At 36.1% G+C, this 19,091-nt stretch overlaps 2 protein-coding genes across 3 annotated transcripts in view; one reads left to right on the forward strand and one right to left on the reverse strand.

Moving 5' to 3' along the window:
- The window catches only part of Taf4b (TATA-box binding protein associated factor 4b), a 92,681-nt gene that overhangs the window by 34,366 nt on the left and 39,224 nt on the right, over positions 1–19,091 (reverse strand). For both annotated transcript variants that reach the window (XM_052156039.1, XM_052156040.1), the window contains exons 10-12: positions 14,470–14,639; positions 7,868–7,998; positions 1,792–1,917 (exon numbers count right to left, since the gene is read on the reverse strand). In XM_052156039.1, the coding sequence (XP_052011999.1) occupies positions 1,792–1,917; positions 7,868–7,998; positions 14,470–14,639 (427 nt within the window). The remainder of the gene's footprint in view (positions 1–1,791; positions 1,918–7,867; positions 7,999–14,469; positions 14,640–19,091) is intronic.
- The window catches only part of Ss18 (SS18 subunit of BAF chromatin remodeling complex), a 250,263-nt gene that overhangs the window by 31,381 nt on the left and 199,791 nt on the right, over positions 1–19,091 (forward strand). The window lies entirely within an intron of this gene.

Below are 19,091 nucleotides of genomic sequence, written 5' to 3' on the forward strand. Positions count from 1 at the left end.
GAAAGAACAGTAAAGGTTGGCTCTATGTTTTAATGACAAAAAGTAAGACATGTTTAATGAGTAATGAAGACACAAGAAGGAACAAAGTATAAGTTTAGAAGTGTTTCCCACCTACAGGGTAAAACTACTGAATGAAATACTTATTTCTGAAAAGAATAATGGAACATGAAGAAAAAGACACGTAAGATGGCTGATGAAATTTGAACAGGTATCTCTTGCAATGGGCAGCAGTGTTACACTGCCAGCAACCTCTTACACACACACACAAGAATGTTTTAATGTGGTGAGCCAATATGTCTCAGGACTGCTCTCCAGAGATTCTCTGAATTGTCTAGTATAGATAGTTACATATATACACCAAAAAAAAAAAAAAAAATCCCTCTTAACCAAGGTAGAGGAGGAATTATACACATACCTGCAAACCAAAGTGTGTGTGTGTGTGTGTGAGAGAGAGAGAGAGAGAGAGAGAGAGAGAGAGAGAGAGAGAGAGAGAGAGAGAGAGAAAATATGTTGATGTTGCAGACAAAGAGTAGGGAAAGGAGAAGAGATAGAATAAATCCAAGAAAATGTGGGGACATGGGTTGGAGAGATGGCTCAGCAGTTAAGAGCACCGACTGCTTTTCCAGAGGTCACGAGTTCAATTCCCAGCAACCACATGATGGATCACAACCATCTATGACAGGATCTGATGTTCTCTTCTGGTGTGTCTGAAGATAGCTAAAGTGTGCACTCATATACATAAAATAAATAAATCTTTACAATAAATGTGGGGACATGGGTGACTCTTTAAAAAGGGTCAAAAATATATATAGTTTTGATACTATTAGTATAAAATTGTTTCACAATAAATCAAATAAGCAATTAGAGCCAAGTATGGTGACTGGACCCTGTAAATTCTAGCACCTCGGAGATGGCAACAAGACAGCGAGTTCAAAGGCATCCTGAGCTACATACTATATAGACTCTGCAGAACAGACTAAACACAGGAAATAGCAGTTGGTGGTGTGGGTGTGATGCTGTGTGTCTTTAATGTCAGCACTCAGGAGGAAGAGGGATGACGGTCTCTAAGAGTTCAAGGCCAACCTAGTGTAGATAGAGGGTTCCAGGTAAGCTAGGGCTACACAATGACGACTCTGTTTCAAAAATAAAGAGGATATTAGAAGGTAGCTGAGAAAAAAAAATACCCTCAAAACAAAAACTAAGACTTCGATGGCCAGCCTTCACAACTTCTTGTGAGCTCCAGCTATTTCTATGAAGAAACCTGGAGGTACAAACCATAAAACTGTAGTGGAAATGAACTTTTATGAGGTACCCAGGTAGTACCAGTCCTACAGGAAGACTACAGGTCTTCTGCTCCACCTGCCTCCCCTATTACTCCTCATCTCTAACCCCTTTTATGTTTGTTCCATATATTCCAAATTATTCCTAATTTTCCATAATCCTCCTGTCTTTTAAAAAATGTTCCTGTTAACTTCAACTTGGTACATTCCAAATATTATCTTAAAAGTCTAAAATTTGTATAATATTCTAACCTGTGAATAGGGGCAGGTAGAGAGGAATGATATCATGTACCCCAGAATATAAGGGAGGAGACAAAAGATTATGACTCGTTTAAAAACTGAAAGCATCATACCACACCATCTTGGTTGTGAGTAAATTCATTTAGGAAATTAATTTAGGAAATTCAAGAGAAATCTAAAGGCTTAATAAAAGCAACCTTGTCAATCAATGATGAAGAAAACTGATCACATTATCAGACCACGTCCCTAGAAAAATCACATAGTGATTTACCTTGGCTGCCTTTAGTAACATCTCTCTTTCTTCTAAATCCTTCCTCTGTTTCTCCAATTGATCAAGCTTTTCAAGAAATTTGAGCTGTGATCTGGTATCAGTAGACAAGATGTAATTTTCACTTCCCTAGGGGAGAAAAAGTGTTATGATTCTGGTTTTGCGTTAGGAGTTATGATAAACAATACCAAAGTTAGTAACTTCAACACACATAGGGAACTAGATTTTTCAGAAGACAGCATGTTTAATTCTGTTAAAGAAGCAAGCAAAACAAAATCCTGAAACTTTAATTGACCTTAAAATGAGAGATGATTAAGTATTTATATTTCAGAAAGATTTCCTTAGCAAGCCTCTTCAGAGACAAGGAAAGTAATTAAGTCAAACAGATCCTAACAATAGGAAAAAGAACATAGTAGAATATACCATTACCTATAATTCAATCTTCCTTAGTCACATTATTTCCTATCTTAGTAGACATAAATATGAGTAATTAAATCTTAGATGAAAAGCAAGAAATAATCACATCACTGAAAATGACAGGGGGAAAAAACTAGTTAGATTGCTCTTAACAAACCTAAACACTTCTGTCCAAACAGAACATAAAATGGAGAACATTAAATTGTAAAGGCCTGGTTTGGAGATTCTTTTAATTGAGTCTAATTTAAACAGAAACTTTACTTAAAACAATTTTAATACAATTTATTTATTTATCTATCATTTATCTATTTATAAGCAGATTCTCACTATACAGACTTGGCTGCCCTAGAACTTGAGATCATCCTTAGGACTCCCAAGCAGTGGGAAAGCACACAATTTACAAACAGCTGTAACAAAACACTTTAATATCTTACTTTAAGTATTCTATCTAATGACAAGATTCGAACTGTCCCATTTATTCTGGTATGCTAGAGTACAAAAACAGTGCTTTCAAATGTAACCATTTTCTAGTTTTCTTCACCCATGGCCATGCTGCTCCCTCTACAATACACATATCAGTATATGTGGTTTGTCTGGGCCACAGTGGAAGGTCTCTCCCACTCAACACACACCCTCTACTGTCTCAGTAGTCAGCACCTGGGCTCCCCAGGAGACTCTTACAGCCAAACAACTAAACATGGCGCTCAATAGTAAGTGCCAGGCTTGGAACCCAGCACAATACTATTCCATCTCCACTTTATCCTGATACTTATGGCTGCTTTCATTAACTTAGACCAAGAGATTTCATATGCCCAAGATTATTTTTAAATTAAATTTTTATTGTTGGTATTTAACTAGATCAAAAGAGTATTACATGGTTTAAGGAAGAAGGATGTATTAGTGCTACTTATTTTACTTCAAGCTTAATATAAGAATTCCCAAATGGTCTTTAAAGTTAAATAATACATGATAAAATGTGGAATACATTATAGGCTATGCATAGAGGTTAAGCACAATAACAGTGGTTTCTTAAATACTTCAGTTTTACCAGGTCTGTGTTCAGAAACTCTGGAGACAGTTTATGGACAGACACTTAATTTAAAGGAGACAATAAATACTAAATTAAAAAGATGCATAAGCATTCCAAATTTTAGCCATATCACATTATCATGCTTTTTTCTTAACTAATTTGGATACAACTGCCTGTGGCATAATTTCTGTTTTCTTACAGCTACTGCAAAGGAATGCCTTTTCCTAACCTACTAAGCCCTACCACCTTTGTTCGGTAACAGGTATCCCCATTATCATCATGTCCCTTCCTGTATCTAACTGAAGTCTTCATGTACCAAAAGTATGAAAGGCACTAGATACCCAGACTCAAGTTGTATTAGCACCATCAGGTGAATCCCATCTAAAAGAGCCATCACAATACCTTTCAGCTAGAGAGTAAAACCTCTCCATGGCCACAGCAAAGACTGCAGTGTCAACGGAAAAACATCAAGTAGAGCTGGGCAGTGTGGCACTTGGGAGGCATAGGCAGGCAACTCTCTGAGTTTGAGGCTAGCATGGTCTACAGAGCAGGTTCAGGACAGCTAGGTTTACACACACAAACCTTGTCTTAAAAAGCAAAATGTGAAATACAAAACAAAAAACCCCACAAAACAAATAAATAAATGATAAATGAAAAAAACAAAACAAAACAAAAAACCCAGCAAGCAGGATCAAAAGCACTAAACTACACGATACTGTTTATTTTTTAATTTAAATTTCAGTGTATGGTCTATGATTAATTAGGCTATTATACATAACCAAGGGGAGAAAAATCTAAAGTAACTAATGTCTACAGTAGAAAAAAAGGTGGGAAGTTTACTTTTAATAATGGTGGCTCATGCTGGGCAGTGGTGGCGTACACCTTTAATCCCAGCACCTGGGAAACAGAGGCAGGCGGTTTTCTGAGTTCGAGGCCAGCCTGGTTTACAGAGTGAGTTCCAGGACATCCAGGGCTACACAGAGAAACCTTGTCTCAAAAAAATAAAAACACAAAAAACAAAAACAAATAATGGTGGCTCATTTGTGGAGTAGGATTTCCTTTATTGTATGGATAAAAATAAATCCTGAGAGATGGACCAGGCCAAATCTTAATAGATACAGTTACAATTAAAGTCTGTAAAATAGTTGTATTTTGAAGTAAACTTGAATTTGTAATTAAGTGGTTATCATTTCTGCTTAAAGAAGGATATTTGTCTTTCTATATAATATTCAGACAGTAATTCTAGCTATGCTAAAGAATGAATGTAGAGAAATGTGCAGGCTAAATCAATAGTAATAGTATCTATATAATACAGTGGTTTTCAACCTGTGGGTTACAATCCCTTGGAGGCGTCAAACAACATTTCATGGGGGCCACATATGAGATATTCAACATATCTAATATCTGCATTATGATTCATAGCAGTAGTAAAATTAATTATGAAGTAGCAATGAAATAATTTTACAGTTGGGGGTCATGCTATTTGAAAGGTTGAGAGTCACCTGTACAATACAAAGTTAAGAAGGATCCTTATGCTAAGTGATTAAGGTCTTCCAGGTGGGATAAACATTACACATTTTCTTAGGGCTACCAAATATTAATAACACATGCTATTGATATAATAGAAAGATTCTACCTGAAGGCTATGAAACAGAGCTTTGAATAGCACACTGAAATAAAATCTTTCCTTGAGGTCAGCACATAGAAGCTGTGGTTCAGAGCAAGTTAAAGATGTATCTCGTGTTGACAGCCAAACTTAATACAATGTAAGAGTCAGTCATGAAGGGGTCTTGGAGTTACAAGGGCTGGTTAGTGGTTTGGGGGATTCCTGAGTGTGCAGATGTACAGATGTCCGATTCTTGTACCTTCTCTCGGGATCTTTTCCCTCTGTTTGTCTTGTCCAGCTCTGAAGTGATGGTTTATGGTCTATCTTATTGTATTATCATCCCCTAGAAGCCTATTTTTTCTAGTGAGAGATAGAAGAGGAATAGATCTATATGGGAGGGGAGAAGGGGAGGAAATGGAAGGAGTGAAGGGAGGAAAACTGTAATCAAGATATATTATATGAGAAAATAACCTACTTTCAATAAAAGAAAAAGTTGGATTGTTTTTTGTCATACTAATGTTAAAAAGGCACTTTAGGCTCAATAACAAAGGACAGATTACGGTAACTCTAGGTACTCTGGAGACTGAGGCAAGAGATCTTTTGAATCCAGGAGTCCAAGACCTACTTGGGTCACATAGGGAGTTAAGTGATTAACTGGAGACAAGCAGGAAGAAGCGGATGATGTATATTAATAAAAATGTTAGGAAGATTGCATTTTTCAATAGCCCATGTGTTACCTGCTTGGTCACAAGCCAATGTGCTAATGGAAGGAACTTGAAGAGACCCTAGGAAATATTAGGACACGAGCCTCCCTCCCCTCCTCTGCTCTTCTCTTTTAATTCCTGACTGCCTTGAGCACAACAGCTTTGCTTCACCTGAAATGCTGCTGCCGTGAATCCTTGCCATGGGACCAACAGCCTGAGTCTAGCCTCCATGGACTACAGCCTCCGGATATATGAGGCAAGTTAAACCTGCCTTATTTTAGGCTGATTAGCTGAAGTGTTTGTTTTAGTAACAGAAATACAGTGAAAATTATTTAAACCCAACAACAAAGGCCTCAAATATAAAGCAGACCTGGTTACAACTTTTTGTTTGGTATCAAAGGTTGAACCCAGAGCCTCATCATGTATACATCTTCTATTACTAATCAAAACTCTGTGTTTCATTCAGATTGAATGTAGACCATCAACAAAAAACAGATGGCAACACTGAAAACCAGCTAGATAATCATGTATAAATATTACACCGAAGATAAATATATATACACATTCTATTCAAGCACATGTGGGACATTCTATAGGAAGACCATGTTAGGTTACAAAAGAAGCCTTAATGAATTTAAATAATTTCAATCATATGAACTTTCTTCTCTTATCACAAAGAAGTCAAAATTGAAGGGAAAAAAAGACAGCACTGATAAAAAACCTGAAAATTTCACAGAATTGTGGAAATTCAACCAGTGAGTCAAGGGCAAAACAAAACAAAAAACAGACAAATGACAAAATAAAAAGACAACACCCCAAATGTATGAAGTACAAAGATCTCTGTGTGCAGAGATCCATAGTGGTAACTCTCCACCTAGAAGAGAAAAATTGAAAAGGAACACCTTTATTTCACCTCCTACGTAATTAAAAAAATGAAAAGTGTAAAGTAAACCTAAAGCTAGTAGAACAAAGGAAACAATAAAGACCAGCACAGAGATAAATAAAATTAAGAACACACAAGTAAAGTCAATGAAACTGCAATGTTCTGGGTCTTTGTAATGACTAAGAAAACACTAGTTAGAGTAACAAGGAGAAAAGGGGAGACAAAAATAAGAATCAAAACACAAAGGTGCGTTTACTAGCACTGACTGAACTGACAGAAATGATGTATAACCTACAAAAATGGGCAGATTCCTAGACTCACATAAAATGAAGTACTGATACTTTGTTTCCCACAGCTTTTTCTGGTGCTTATTCTGTATTTTTACAATTTGTCAGTCTGACAAATTGTCACAAAGAATTTTCAAGTTCTACATGAAGGAGAAGTAAGGAAGATGATATCTCCTACAAGTTTACTAAGGAGGCAGTAGCAGATATTCTGAATTTCCTTTAATCTGTGTAGCTATGAAGATACGGCAGTGAATGACCCTCATGAAGTTACCTATTTACCAATATGTTAGAAATCTCTTCAGTACTTTCTAATAAAATCATTATTCCTTTTCTTTACACTATCGTTTCTTAAAATCCATAATCATTCATGTTATCTGCCCACCTCTGAAATTTCAGTTCACAACTGATCTTACCCTAAAGACCAAGAAGCAATAAAAACTACAATTCAAATATAGAAAACGTTTTTCATTTTGGTAAGTTACTTGTTAGACAACTAGACAAGCTCTTCTTGCATTTAGTTTTTCCTAACAGCAGCTAAGAACAGTAATGCCTCACACCAGGATCAGCACTCATCGTCATCATGTAACTAACTAAAACATATATGGCCACACTGTCCCCACACTGTCCCCGTATTGTACCCACAGTTTCCCAACACTGCCTCTCCAATGTCCCTGTAGTCCCTACACTGTTTCCAGGCAATACATGCACTGTCCCCTCACTGTCCTGGCACAGTCCCGGCACTGTCCCTGCACTGTCTTGCACTGTCCCCGCACTGTCTCCACACTGTCTGGGCACAGTCCCCACACTGTCCCCGCACTGTCCCAGGAGTCCAGACCACCAAAGAGAACACAACAATCAATATTGCATCCTAACACAACCTTCTTCCTAAGTCTTGAGGACGAGCCAAAGGCAAACAGGTGCATATTCCAAATTACAACAACAAACTTACTTAGGACACTACTTCAAACCTATTTTAATTTGATTTACTATGTAAGCACATCTAAGTAAAACAATTAAGGAAACTGCTTTCCTACTAACAAGAAATGTCTCAACCATTCTAAAAATACATCTAGATGTAGACCTTGTCCATGAAACTACCTTTAATACTGCTCAGGAGATGAAAGTCTGTATTTCCTTAACGATTTTCTTTACCTTGTAAACAGTCATTCGGTGCTGAGCAATTGTAGTTAGTTTCTCTAGAAGGCCTCGTAATCTCTCCTGTGTTGCATGGGAGATCAAGTTCACAGCATCAGAGTTAAGGTCCGTAATGTCATGCTTTTTACCTGTAGAGGCAGAGAAAATCCATTACATGTCTTAGTAGTGGCTTATAATTGAAATAATTAGCACAGCAGGTATTCAGTTCCCCCTGGAAGTCATACCCATTATGAATAAAGGTTTGGAGATTATGATTTTCCTGGTAAAGTCACAACTTCAAAGATCTTAGACATTACATTAATAAAACCTAGCCTGGAGCCTCAGAAAATATAGACATTGTTTCCCTTAGCCTCTAGAATCATTCTCCTTGCAAGGTCATTTATAGGACAAAGTTAATAAGAACACAAATCAAGTTTAGTGTTCAGGGAAAGAAGAAAATGGTAACTGTAGAAATTAGTACTATATTCTGTTAATTTTATTAATTAAAAAATGGAAAGTCACATTTTACCCTGTTTGATACTATTAATAATTCATGACATTTATTTCAGTGAACTGAAACTATATATCTGTTAATTCCTTGTCTATAAAACATACCTATATACTTCTTGCCCGTTGACAATTATATTTTGCACTACTTATGTTTTCATAAATTTACCTGTTAAATTACAAGCTTAAATATGCTCAAAACCTCATCATTTCATTATCAAGATCAATAAGTTCTTTTTTTTAAATGAACAAATTGTTTTATCCTGGTGGTGATAAGGAAGAAAGTTTTAAGGAAAAAATTAAATGGCAAACACAAGAGCAGTAGCTCTCTTACAAACAATCATATCAGTGTTTAAACTGTTTCTTAGGGGAAATATACTTGGCTGCCTCAGTAGATATGATGGATTTTTAAAGGCAATATGTATATGTGTCTGTGTTTGCCTAGGTGTGTTGTATATGCATGTATATATGTATATTCATATGTGTGTGAAGTACTAATGATCTAGTCCTCATATTTGCAGAAAAGTGTTTTATCTATTGAGGCACTTCTCAAGACCTCTGTGGTTGTTTTAAAACATACACACACACACACACACACACACACACACACACACAAACACATACGTACGTACATATATACATATGTATGTATGTCTTCATAGTAATTTGAAAATAGTGTTTGATTTTTGTATGCTAATTTATATAATACATACTCAAAATCTCAAAGGCTGAACTACAGCAAAACCACAATTTAATTATAATTCAAATACACTTTGACATTACCATATAGTAAATTTTAATTTGAAATGTAGTCCATAGTAAACTAAATAGGAAGAAAATGTTAAATTATCCAACTTCTTTTAAACTAAGCCTTCAAAATGTAATTTATTATGTTGTGAAAAACTAAACTCATTTCCAATTTCAGCCTGAAATAGAGGGAAAAGAAAAACCCACTACAAAGACACAACTTCATTAAAATGTTTAGCATAAACAATTACTTGGGTCTTCTATACAAGGAATAGTAAAGTTTCAAAACAATCAATGGCTAAAATTATAACCCCAACTGGGTTGGTGAGATGACTTAGTAGAAGCCACTCACTGATTTTCCAGAGGATCTAGTACCAGTGTCAGTAGCTCATGGCATATAACTCTAGCTCCAGGGGAACCAATGGTTCTGGCTTCCATATGCATCAGAGCTCGCAGGCAAATACAGACACTTATATATACAAATCTAAATTATATATATTACAAATAGACATAGGGTAGCCACGGTACTTCATGATTCGTCTTTTAAAAAGTAAGCACTTAAAATTAGTGCTTGGGGAAATATTTTTGAAAATAATAGGAGCAGACCTTGGGCTCAAATTCCACAGCCAGTGCCACAATACCCAGAGGAAGTTCCACTCCCAGGAGATCTAACATACCCTGGATCATAGGAACAGAAGTAAGGATACAACATCTGTCCCAACGCCGGGACTAACTAGGACCAGCGGGACCCAGGCACACAGGGACTCTACCAGACCAGTGGCACAGGTTCCTTCTGTTCTGTCCAGGCCTGTGTCCTGAGCAGACCTTGAGTGGAAACTCTACAGCCAGTCCCACAATACCCAGAGGAAGCTCCACAACCAGGTGCTCTAATACACCCAGGATCACAGGAGCTTAGGTCACACCAGGATCTCAGGGTCCCAGAGGCAGCTTGATTCCCAAGAGCTCAGGATCCCAGGATCCCAGAATCACAGGATCACAGAGACAGCTTGACTCTGACAAGTTGACACAACCAGGATCACAGGAAGGACAGGCTCCAGTCAGATATAATGAGGGCAGGTAGCACTTGCCTCCCTTGGCGGAAGGCAAGCATAAGCAATAGAAACCAAGGTTAAATAGCATCATCGAAACCCAGTTCTCCCACCATAGCAAGTCCTGGATACACGATCACACTGGAAAAGCAAGATTCGGATCTAAAAATCACTTCTCACAATGATGATAGAGGAATTAAAGAAGGACATAAATAACTCCCTTAAAGAAATACAGGAGAACACAGGTAAACAGCTGGAAGCCCTTAAAGAGGAAACACAAAAATCCCTTAAATTACAGGAAAACACAATCAAACAGGTGAAGGAAATGAACAAAACCATCCAGGATCTAAAAATAGAACTAGAAACAAAGAAATCACAAAGGAAACAACCATGGAGTTAGAAAACATAGGAAAGAGATCAGGAGTCAAGATGCAAACATCACCAAGAATACAAGAGATAGAAGAGAATCTCGGGTGCAGGAGATACCATAGAAAACATTGATAAAACAGTCAAAGAAAATGCCAAAAGCTAAAAGCTCCTAACCCAAAACACCCAGGAAATCTAGGACACAATGAGATAACCAAACCTAAGGATAATAGGTATAGAACATAGTGATGATTCCCAAATTAAAGGACCAGTAAATATCTTCAACAAAATTATAAGATGCCTACAGAATGAATAGACTGTTCCAAAAAAGAAATTCCTCCAGTCACATGATAATCAAAACACCAAATGCACTAAATATAGAAAGAATTTTGAAAGCAGAAAAGGAAAAAAGTGAAGTAACATATAAAGGTAGGCATGTCAGAATTAGACTTCTCACCAGACTATGATAGATAGAAGATCCTGGGCAGATGTCATACAGACCCTAAGCAAACACAGATGCTAGTCCAGACTGCAATACCCAGCAAAACTCTCAATTGCCATTGACAGAGAAAACAAAGACATTCCATGACAAAACAAAGTTTATACAATATCTTTCCACAAATCCAGCCCTACAAAGGATAATAGATGGAAAACACCAGCACAAGGAGGGAAACTATACCATAGAAAAAGCAAGAAAGTAATCTTTCAACAAACCCACATAAACATAATTCCACCTCTAACAACAAAAATAACAGGAAGTAACAATACATATCTTAATATATTAAGATAATAGTAATATCTCTTAATTTGAAATTAATATCCTAATCAACATATCCTAATCAATTGAAATTCAAAAATAAGAGCAGTTATAAATCTGTTGGCTGTCATCTGCTGGTCTTTCTAATTTGGTAATTAGAGAGATATATCCAATATTGTACAATTCATATACACTTTCTTCTTGTTTGTACATATCAGTGTCTTGCTGTGGTGTTTTTACACTATACTATGGTTTTCAGAACAGCTTACATATTTCGAAACTATTCATACAGCCAACATAAACAATTAATTTGGGAAGTGGCTTATAAGAGAACAACAAAAAGTGAGACTGAATGCTTTGCTTGATATTTATAATTATTGTATCAATTTTGAAGAAGATGACCTATAAGCTACTCTTTTTCTGAGATGAATGCTTTTCAAAATCATCACAGCCAATGAACCAGAATCTTACCCTCACCTAATGTCTGTGCCAACCTCCAAGCACAACCATTGTTCATTGAAATAGTTGATGAATGACTTCATGGACAGACCATTTCTTAAATGAATGTAACCTACTCCCTGTGGGCTGAGAATGATGACAATCACTCAAGTCAAAAAGATTTGACCATAGCAGGAAATTGTGTCTACAATTCATTCGTAGGCACAGCAGAGCTGTCAACTTTTTAGCTTAGCTTCTGTGGAGGTAAAATCCTTTGGTGATATGAGGGACATTGAAGTACAGCCTTATTACAATGAACTCCAATGTCTAAAAATTTTGTTCTTATTTTGGGTTCATACCACAGTAAGCATCAAGATTTTAAGCTCTACTAAGAACAAACAAACAAACAAAAAGAAAATAATAATTATATTTAAAAAACTAACTTAAAAAACAGAAGTAATTTTTCTATTTAAAATCTATACTACTATAGAAGGCTCTGGGTTTGATTCTCAGAACAACAAATTAAAAATAACAACAACTGGTATTCATTTTTAAATCCTGCAATATTTAAGTATTGGCAATGAACAAGTGTTAATAAATAATTTCTGAGGGTATGCAATAGCCATTGTTCAAAAATACCTTTACTAAGTTAGAAACAAATCTGAGATCAAAAGTTGAAACTATAGATTAATTCCCACTTTTAATGTTTTAAACAAAGCCAGCAAAATTAAAGAGGTCTAGTTAGTGATTGCCTGCTTACTATTGACTTTATTGTATGTCTGCCAATTTAATTTAGGAAATTAGAGGAAAAAGGAAGAATACTAACATTTAATCTAACCTTCACACGGAAAAGTTTTCTCAAAACTTCTTTCAGAAAAGGCATAATTTCTCTTGTTTTTAATGTTTATGTTTTATTGATTCTTTGTGAGTTTCACATCATGGACCCTAATCTGAGTTCTCTCCCAGTCCCTTCTTATACACTCTCTGCTCTTGCAACAACCCCATCCCTGAAAGGGAAAACTAAAATAAACAAAACATAAAAACATCTCAGGTGCAGGGCCTGCTTTCCCTCCTAATTACCAAAGGCGGCAAGGAGCAGAGGGCATCTCTCCCTAGCCACATCACCTCTTAGCAGACGAGCATCAGGCTAGCTCTCAGTGCTCTTGCTCTTGGGGCTGGCTCACTGTTATCATCAGGGCCAGTTCAGCTGTGCTACCTAGTGAGGTGTTGAACCTGCTACATCTGGTGATGAACAGTGCCAGCTTTCTTGTCTGCTGTAGATGGTGAAGTGGAGGGCATAACTTCTACTTTTAAGAATGAGGTAAAAGTAGATCACATAAGGGTATAACATAAAGAGAGCTGTCCAAGGATCACCAAGAAGGCCCTGACCAAAAATCCTGAAGAGCATCCAGATCTGACTTTCCAATTCCAGAACAGTGTCAAAAATTACAAGTCTTCAAAGCCTTCACAGCTACTTTGTTATGGAAGCCAGGACCCAATAAGAAACAGTCCTGCTCATTTGTTCATATGATGTTCATGTTTGCTTTAGGTCTGGACCAAGAGGATTCAGCAGCTGTGTCACAAAGTGGACCTATCGCCTAGACATATGTGGGAAAATGCTGTTATCTTAGCCTTTCTTCAAACCTTAAGAAAATGAGCATACTGGGATCAATATATGGCTCAGGAGTTAGAAGCACTGGCAGAGGATCCAGACTGAGTTCCAAACACCCAGATGTAAAGCTCACAATCACCTGTAACTCCAGCTCTAGGGGACTCTACACATCTGGCCACTGCAGGCACCTCACACACAAGACACTTATACACAGCATTAAAAGTAATATTTAACATTTTTAAAAATTAAAAACAATCATTTAATAAAGATTTTAATCAAATTAGAAATAAAATGTGGAAGGGAAAAGAGCTGAAGCAGCGCTCTGGATAACATCACTACAAGCAAGACAATGGTGACTTTTCTCAAGAGAGGCTCCTCTTCCCATGCGACTCGACTGTGTGTCAAACTGACAAAAAACTAACCAGGAGAAACTACGATTAACTGCTCACTAAAGAACAGACAATACAGCCTTAAAGTGTTCAACATATCATATATAAAATACTCATTAATAATTATGAAGTAGATGAAATATGGTACAATTCTTACAAAATCTCCAATCTTGTCTACTGTTCATTTAATATGAGGTCTTATAGTCTTTCACAAATTGAAATTTGGTTCCAAATAATGAATACATTATCTTCCATTTTCTTTCATTCTTTGCAGCTATCTAAAAACTACCCTGTACCTAGAGAAAAGTCTTTGTATTCTAGCTCAGCTTTCTTCTACAATAAAAATAAATTTAAATTTTCAGGTTGGTACAAGGAAAAAAATTGATTCTCATTAAGTATTCCTCTAATTTATAAACACAATACCTAACATAAACTTTTATTTGTATACATGCATATCTAAGGACCAACAAGGTGTAAGTTTTAAAAAATAAGTACACATTAAATATTTGTGTAAAATATGTTTCTCTATTATTCTGTCATAAACATAAATTATTAACTTATATTATCTACCCAGAAACAAAAGGTAATTGTAATGATTTTCTAAATAAAATGCTTTATTTATTCTATTATATCCAAGAAATCTTAGGATATTTCTACAGCCTTATATGAGCTTAGACTCCTAGGCCATCTCTTTAAATAATATTTCCCCTAAACCAACATTCCTATTGGGTCAATAATCATGATTCTACACTTACCAATGTCTAAAATTCTCTTTTGTAGAGCTCCAATGACGAGGAATGGTTCTTCTTTACATGACTGAATGAGTGTGCCAACAAAGTCAGAATGTGTTGCTAAGATGCAGGCGTTTTCTTCATCAAGGTTGACCTCTGCCATGCAAGTCACATCATTGATGTCATCTTCACCTCTAAAGGGAGAGAAAGTTATAGTTTTGAGTAGTGTGTGTGTGTGTGTGTGTGTCCTAGTTGAGTATGGTAGTGCCCTCTGTAATCCCAGTATTGGCATAGTGGAGGGAGGAGAAATAGGAGTAAAAGGTCACTATTGGATACAGAGCCAGTTCAAGGTTAGTCTGCTAAATAGAATAAAAAAAAAAGAAACAAAACAAAACAAAAAAATGAAAACAAATTGTTTATAAATAACATTTTTTTTTCAGTTTACCCAAAGAAGTGAATTTAAGAATGCCGATCTTTCGCCTTTAAGCTTTTAAAATTAAAATTAAACTGACACCACTAAGCACAAGAGTACACTTCCTGGAGGAGAAATGAGAACCTGCTGTGTGGTGCAGAGCTTATCTTCTCCTCTGTGGTGAAAAGACTCCGAAAGGGATTCAGACTTACCCAAGCCATCCACAAATCCTCCTCAATGAAAGGCAAGGAAATGAAAACCGACTTCACTTTCATCCAGGATTGTTAAAAACCCCTCAGATTTCCCATGTGCACTCCACTATTCCACTTAGTAGCAGCAGAAACACTAGGTCACAAAAAGTCCTATCTTATAAAGTCCCTTGAGAAACTATCAGTCTAGCTATTCTGAAATCTATTCTTAAAATTTTGTTTTCATGATTATGATTTTTTTACATGCTTCTTCTTACCAAATGAATACATAAAAACATACCCTCAAGCAATGGGTTACAAAGGTCCTATTGGCAAATATTAAAAAATTCTATGCATGAACATGAATACAAAAAGAAACATGAAATAGGTTTAAGATCCTTGTTTTACAGCAGTAAAGTTAATCTTATAGGATTGCTATTTGGCTGTAGTACTAACATGAAGATGTATACTTAAAAGATGTGAGGAAATACAGTAAAATTTCCTCCAATCATCCTTCCCACCACATGTAGTAAGTCTAGTTGTTCATGATACACATACTAATACACAAAAGTTTGATATTTCATATTAAAAAGTATCCCATAAAAAGATAGGCAAATGGCATATCACAAACTCTGTATCAAACAGATTTAAATTATACATCCTCCTATGATGATCATTTGTGTAGAGAACAAATTATAATTATCAAACACGTAAGAAATGAAAACTCCTGATATCCATCTTTAAAAAGCAGCACACTAAAGGTAAGGGAGGAGAAAGCCCCACATGAGCACACAGAAATGAGCCAAATGAAAGAAAGGTGTCAGACAGAAGTCCAAAGTAAAACAAAGAACAGTGACATAATCACCATGCAGCCACTGACGCTCAACATTTACAGGTGTGTCTGTACTAGGGAAAAAGAAATAGAACAAAGATCTACTAATGAAACATTCACAATAGAATAAATTCCATCTATTAAATGCGCAAAATTTTTAATGGCTCTAAAAATCAACTTGCAACTGATAAAAATCATGGTATGTCCAGATTTAAATATTTAAACACAAAGTATAAAAATGGGAGAAATAATTACCTAAACAAGGATCACACTCTAAAACAAAAATCTTTTAAAAAGGCCTAAGTATATATTTGAAAATGTACAGTGTCCCTGGGTACTAGAGTAAGAATAAGTAGGAGTGCTGAGTTCCACCGTTCAGTATTATAAAGTGACTACATAAAATGATAATTGACTACATGCTGTAAAAATAAAACACAAGGCCAAGCGGTGGTGGCGCACGCCTGTAATCCCAGCACTTGGGAGGCAGAGGCAGGTGGATTTCTGAGTTCAAGGCCAACCTGGTCTACAGAGTGAGTTCCAGGACAGCCAGAGCTACACAGAGAAACCCTGTCTCGGAAAATAAATAAAAAATAAAAAAAAATAAAAAATAAAACGCAAGATCTTCAATGTTTCCATCAAAAGGAGAGCCATTGTTTGCTATAGAATACATCACTCTGATTTGAACATTATATGTATGTATGTATATCTATATGTATATATGTTTGTGATATAACATAGTATACACACAAAAAATTATAGATTGATTCCAAATTTTCCGAGGAACCACCATATTGCTTTTCAACATGGTTGTATAAGTTGTATAAGTTTGCATTCCCACCATCACCTGAGGAGTGTTCCTTGCTCCACATCTTCATCAGCATGAGTTGTTACTTAATGTTTTTGAACTTAGCCATTCATATATCTCAAGACTCAGCTATACTCTTCCTCGGCATATACTCAAAGGATGCCTCATCTACCACAAGGACACTTGCTAAACTGTGTTCATAGCTTTATTTTTAATAGTCAGAAACTGGAAGTAACCTACATGTTCCTCAACTGAAGAATGAGAAAAGAAAATGTGGTACATTTGCACACAATAGAGTATTACTCAGCTGTTAAAACAAATTACAGCATGAAATTTATAGGCAAATAGGTAGAACTAGAAAAAAAAAATCAACCCAAGTTAGTTAACCCAGACCCAGAAAGACAAACACGTTATATATTTAGTTATAAGTGGATGGTGGATGTTAGCTGGTAAGTAAAAAGATAATCATGTTACAGTCCACAGACCCAAAAAGGCTAAGTAACAAGAAGGGTTCAAAGGAGGCAGACATGGACCTTTGATCCTTAGGAAAGGGAAATAATTCACAGGTGGACCCCCGGGGATAGGTGCGATCAGCCTGGAGATCATACTCTTTACAGGTAACCACATAGATCGGAGCAGGTTGTATTTTATGTATTTAGGAGTGTGTGTGTGTGTGTGTGTGTGTGTGTGTGTGTGTGTGTGTGTGCAATAAGAGAGTCCATTATTTTGAGAGATTACAAGGTCAGGGGAATGTGGGAAAAACTGGAAGGAAGTAAATAATGTATTATGATTTCAAAAAAGTAAAATTATAAATAAAAGCTTATGCAGCTGGAGATGACTATTTAAGAGCATTGTTGCATTTGAAAAGGACATGCATTTGATTTCCAGCCCCTACATGGCAGGATACAGCTGTCTCTGACTGCAGGGATTCGAACACCTCAGTGAATACTGTATATATGGGTTACACTTACTTAGATACAGGCAAAACACTCATATACATAAGATAAAAATAAATCTTTAAAAATAAATACATAAGTAAAAGTTATGACACAGAAACAATTAAGATTGAATGCTCATGAATGAGATTTGTAAAAAGTAAATAGTATCTTGCTTTTCTCAGACTCAAGCATGTTTATCACCAGTGCACTCAGAACCCTTTGCTGGGACAGGATGCCCTCCTCCACCTGCGACTGGCAGAAAGAAGCACTAAGGCATTAAAAATATTGCACCCTGGAGAACAGCTGGAAGGTAAGATATTTCTAATGGAGGTTACAATTGGTTATCTAATGTTATAAAAATCCCTTTGGTAGAATGAGTAGCTGGAGGCTTATTCAAGAGGAAACTCTCTGCTCTACCTAGGACTCTCAACTGGCTACTCCTGCATGACTGTTTATGAGGCCTTCCCTAGTCATTTCTGCTGGTGCTATAAACATCTGATTTGATGGTGGCATTTAGTTGCTACTTATTTTTTTAATTGTTAAATAAGCAATAAACTGGTTCATGGAAACTGTAGAGAATTTTCTAAACAGCATAATATTTAACAGCTTTGAAAGACTTCATGGCCGGGCAGTAGTGGCGCACGCCTGTAATCCCAACACTTGGGAGGCAGAAGCAGGTGGATTTCTGAGTTCGAGGCCAGCCTGGTCTACAGAGTGAGTTCCAGGACAGCCAGAGCTACACAGAGAAACCCTGTCTCAAAAAACAAAAGACTAACGAAAGACTTCAGGGTCTCGTTTCTAAACACTACGTGTAAGATCACGCCAGGCATTCAGCTGCCATCTTTTAGTGGGATTTTAACATTATGCCTAATCTATTGTGGGCCTAGAAAACATGAATGTATCTTCTTTCTCTCTGCTAGCTCAAAGGTAGGAGAGTTCGGTTTGGCCATCATACATTTTTTGACTTTTTTTAAAAATCACTATCTTAAAATGATTAAACATGTATTAGCAGCACATAAACAATACTTAGGATTGATGCATTTGTATGCACAACACACAAAACAAGATGCTTATGTTTAAAGGTAAACACAATCTAAAATATATTAGAGAACTTGATCCCCTTTACAATATGAAAAAACTGAGTTATCAAATTTAGAAGTAATAAAACGTATGAAATAACATTATTACTTGTTTGAGATGAAACCTGAGTCTCTGGTGCCCTCTGGTGTTTTAAACACTATACAACTTCTAATATTCATCCCAGATACACCAAGAAGCTAAATAAAAAATTTTCTAGTGAAAAAGTCACAAATTCACAACAAAATTTTAGATTAATGAACTATCTCTCAACAACATCAAAGCAGATATAAAACATTATGAAATCCAATCTAGTTTAGTCAAGACAGCCTAACATACATTAATTGTTCTTTCTTTTTTTTTTTTAACATTTTAATGTTTTCCTTTAACTTTT

This window comes from Apodemus sylvaticus, chromosome 13, assembly GCF_947179515.1.
Source record: "Apodemus sylvaticus chromosome 13, mApoSyl1.1, whole genome shotgun sequence".
Taxonomy (NCBI): domain Eukaryota; kingdom Metazoa; phylum Chordata; class Mammalia; order Rodentia; family Muridae; genus Apodemus; species Apodemus sylvaticus.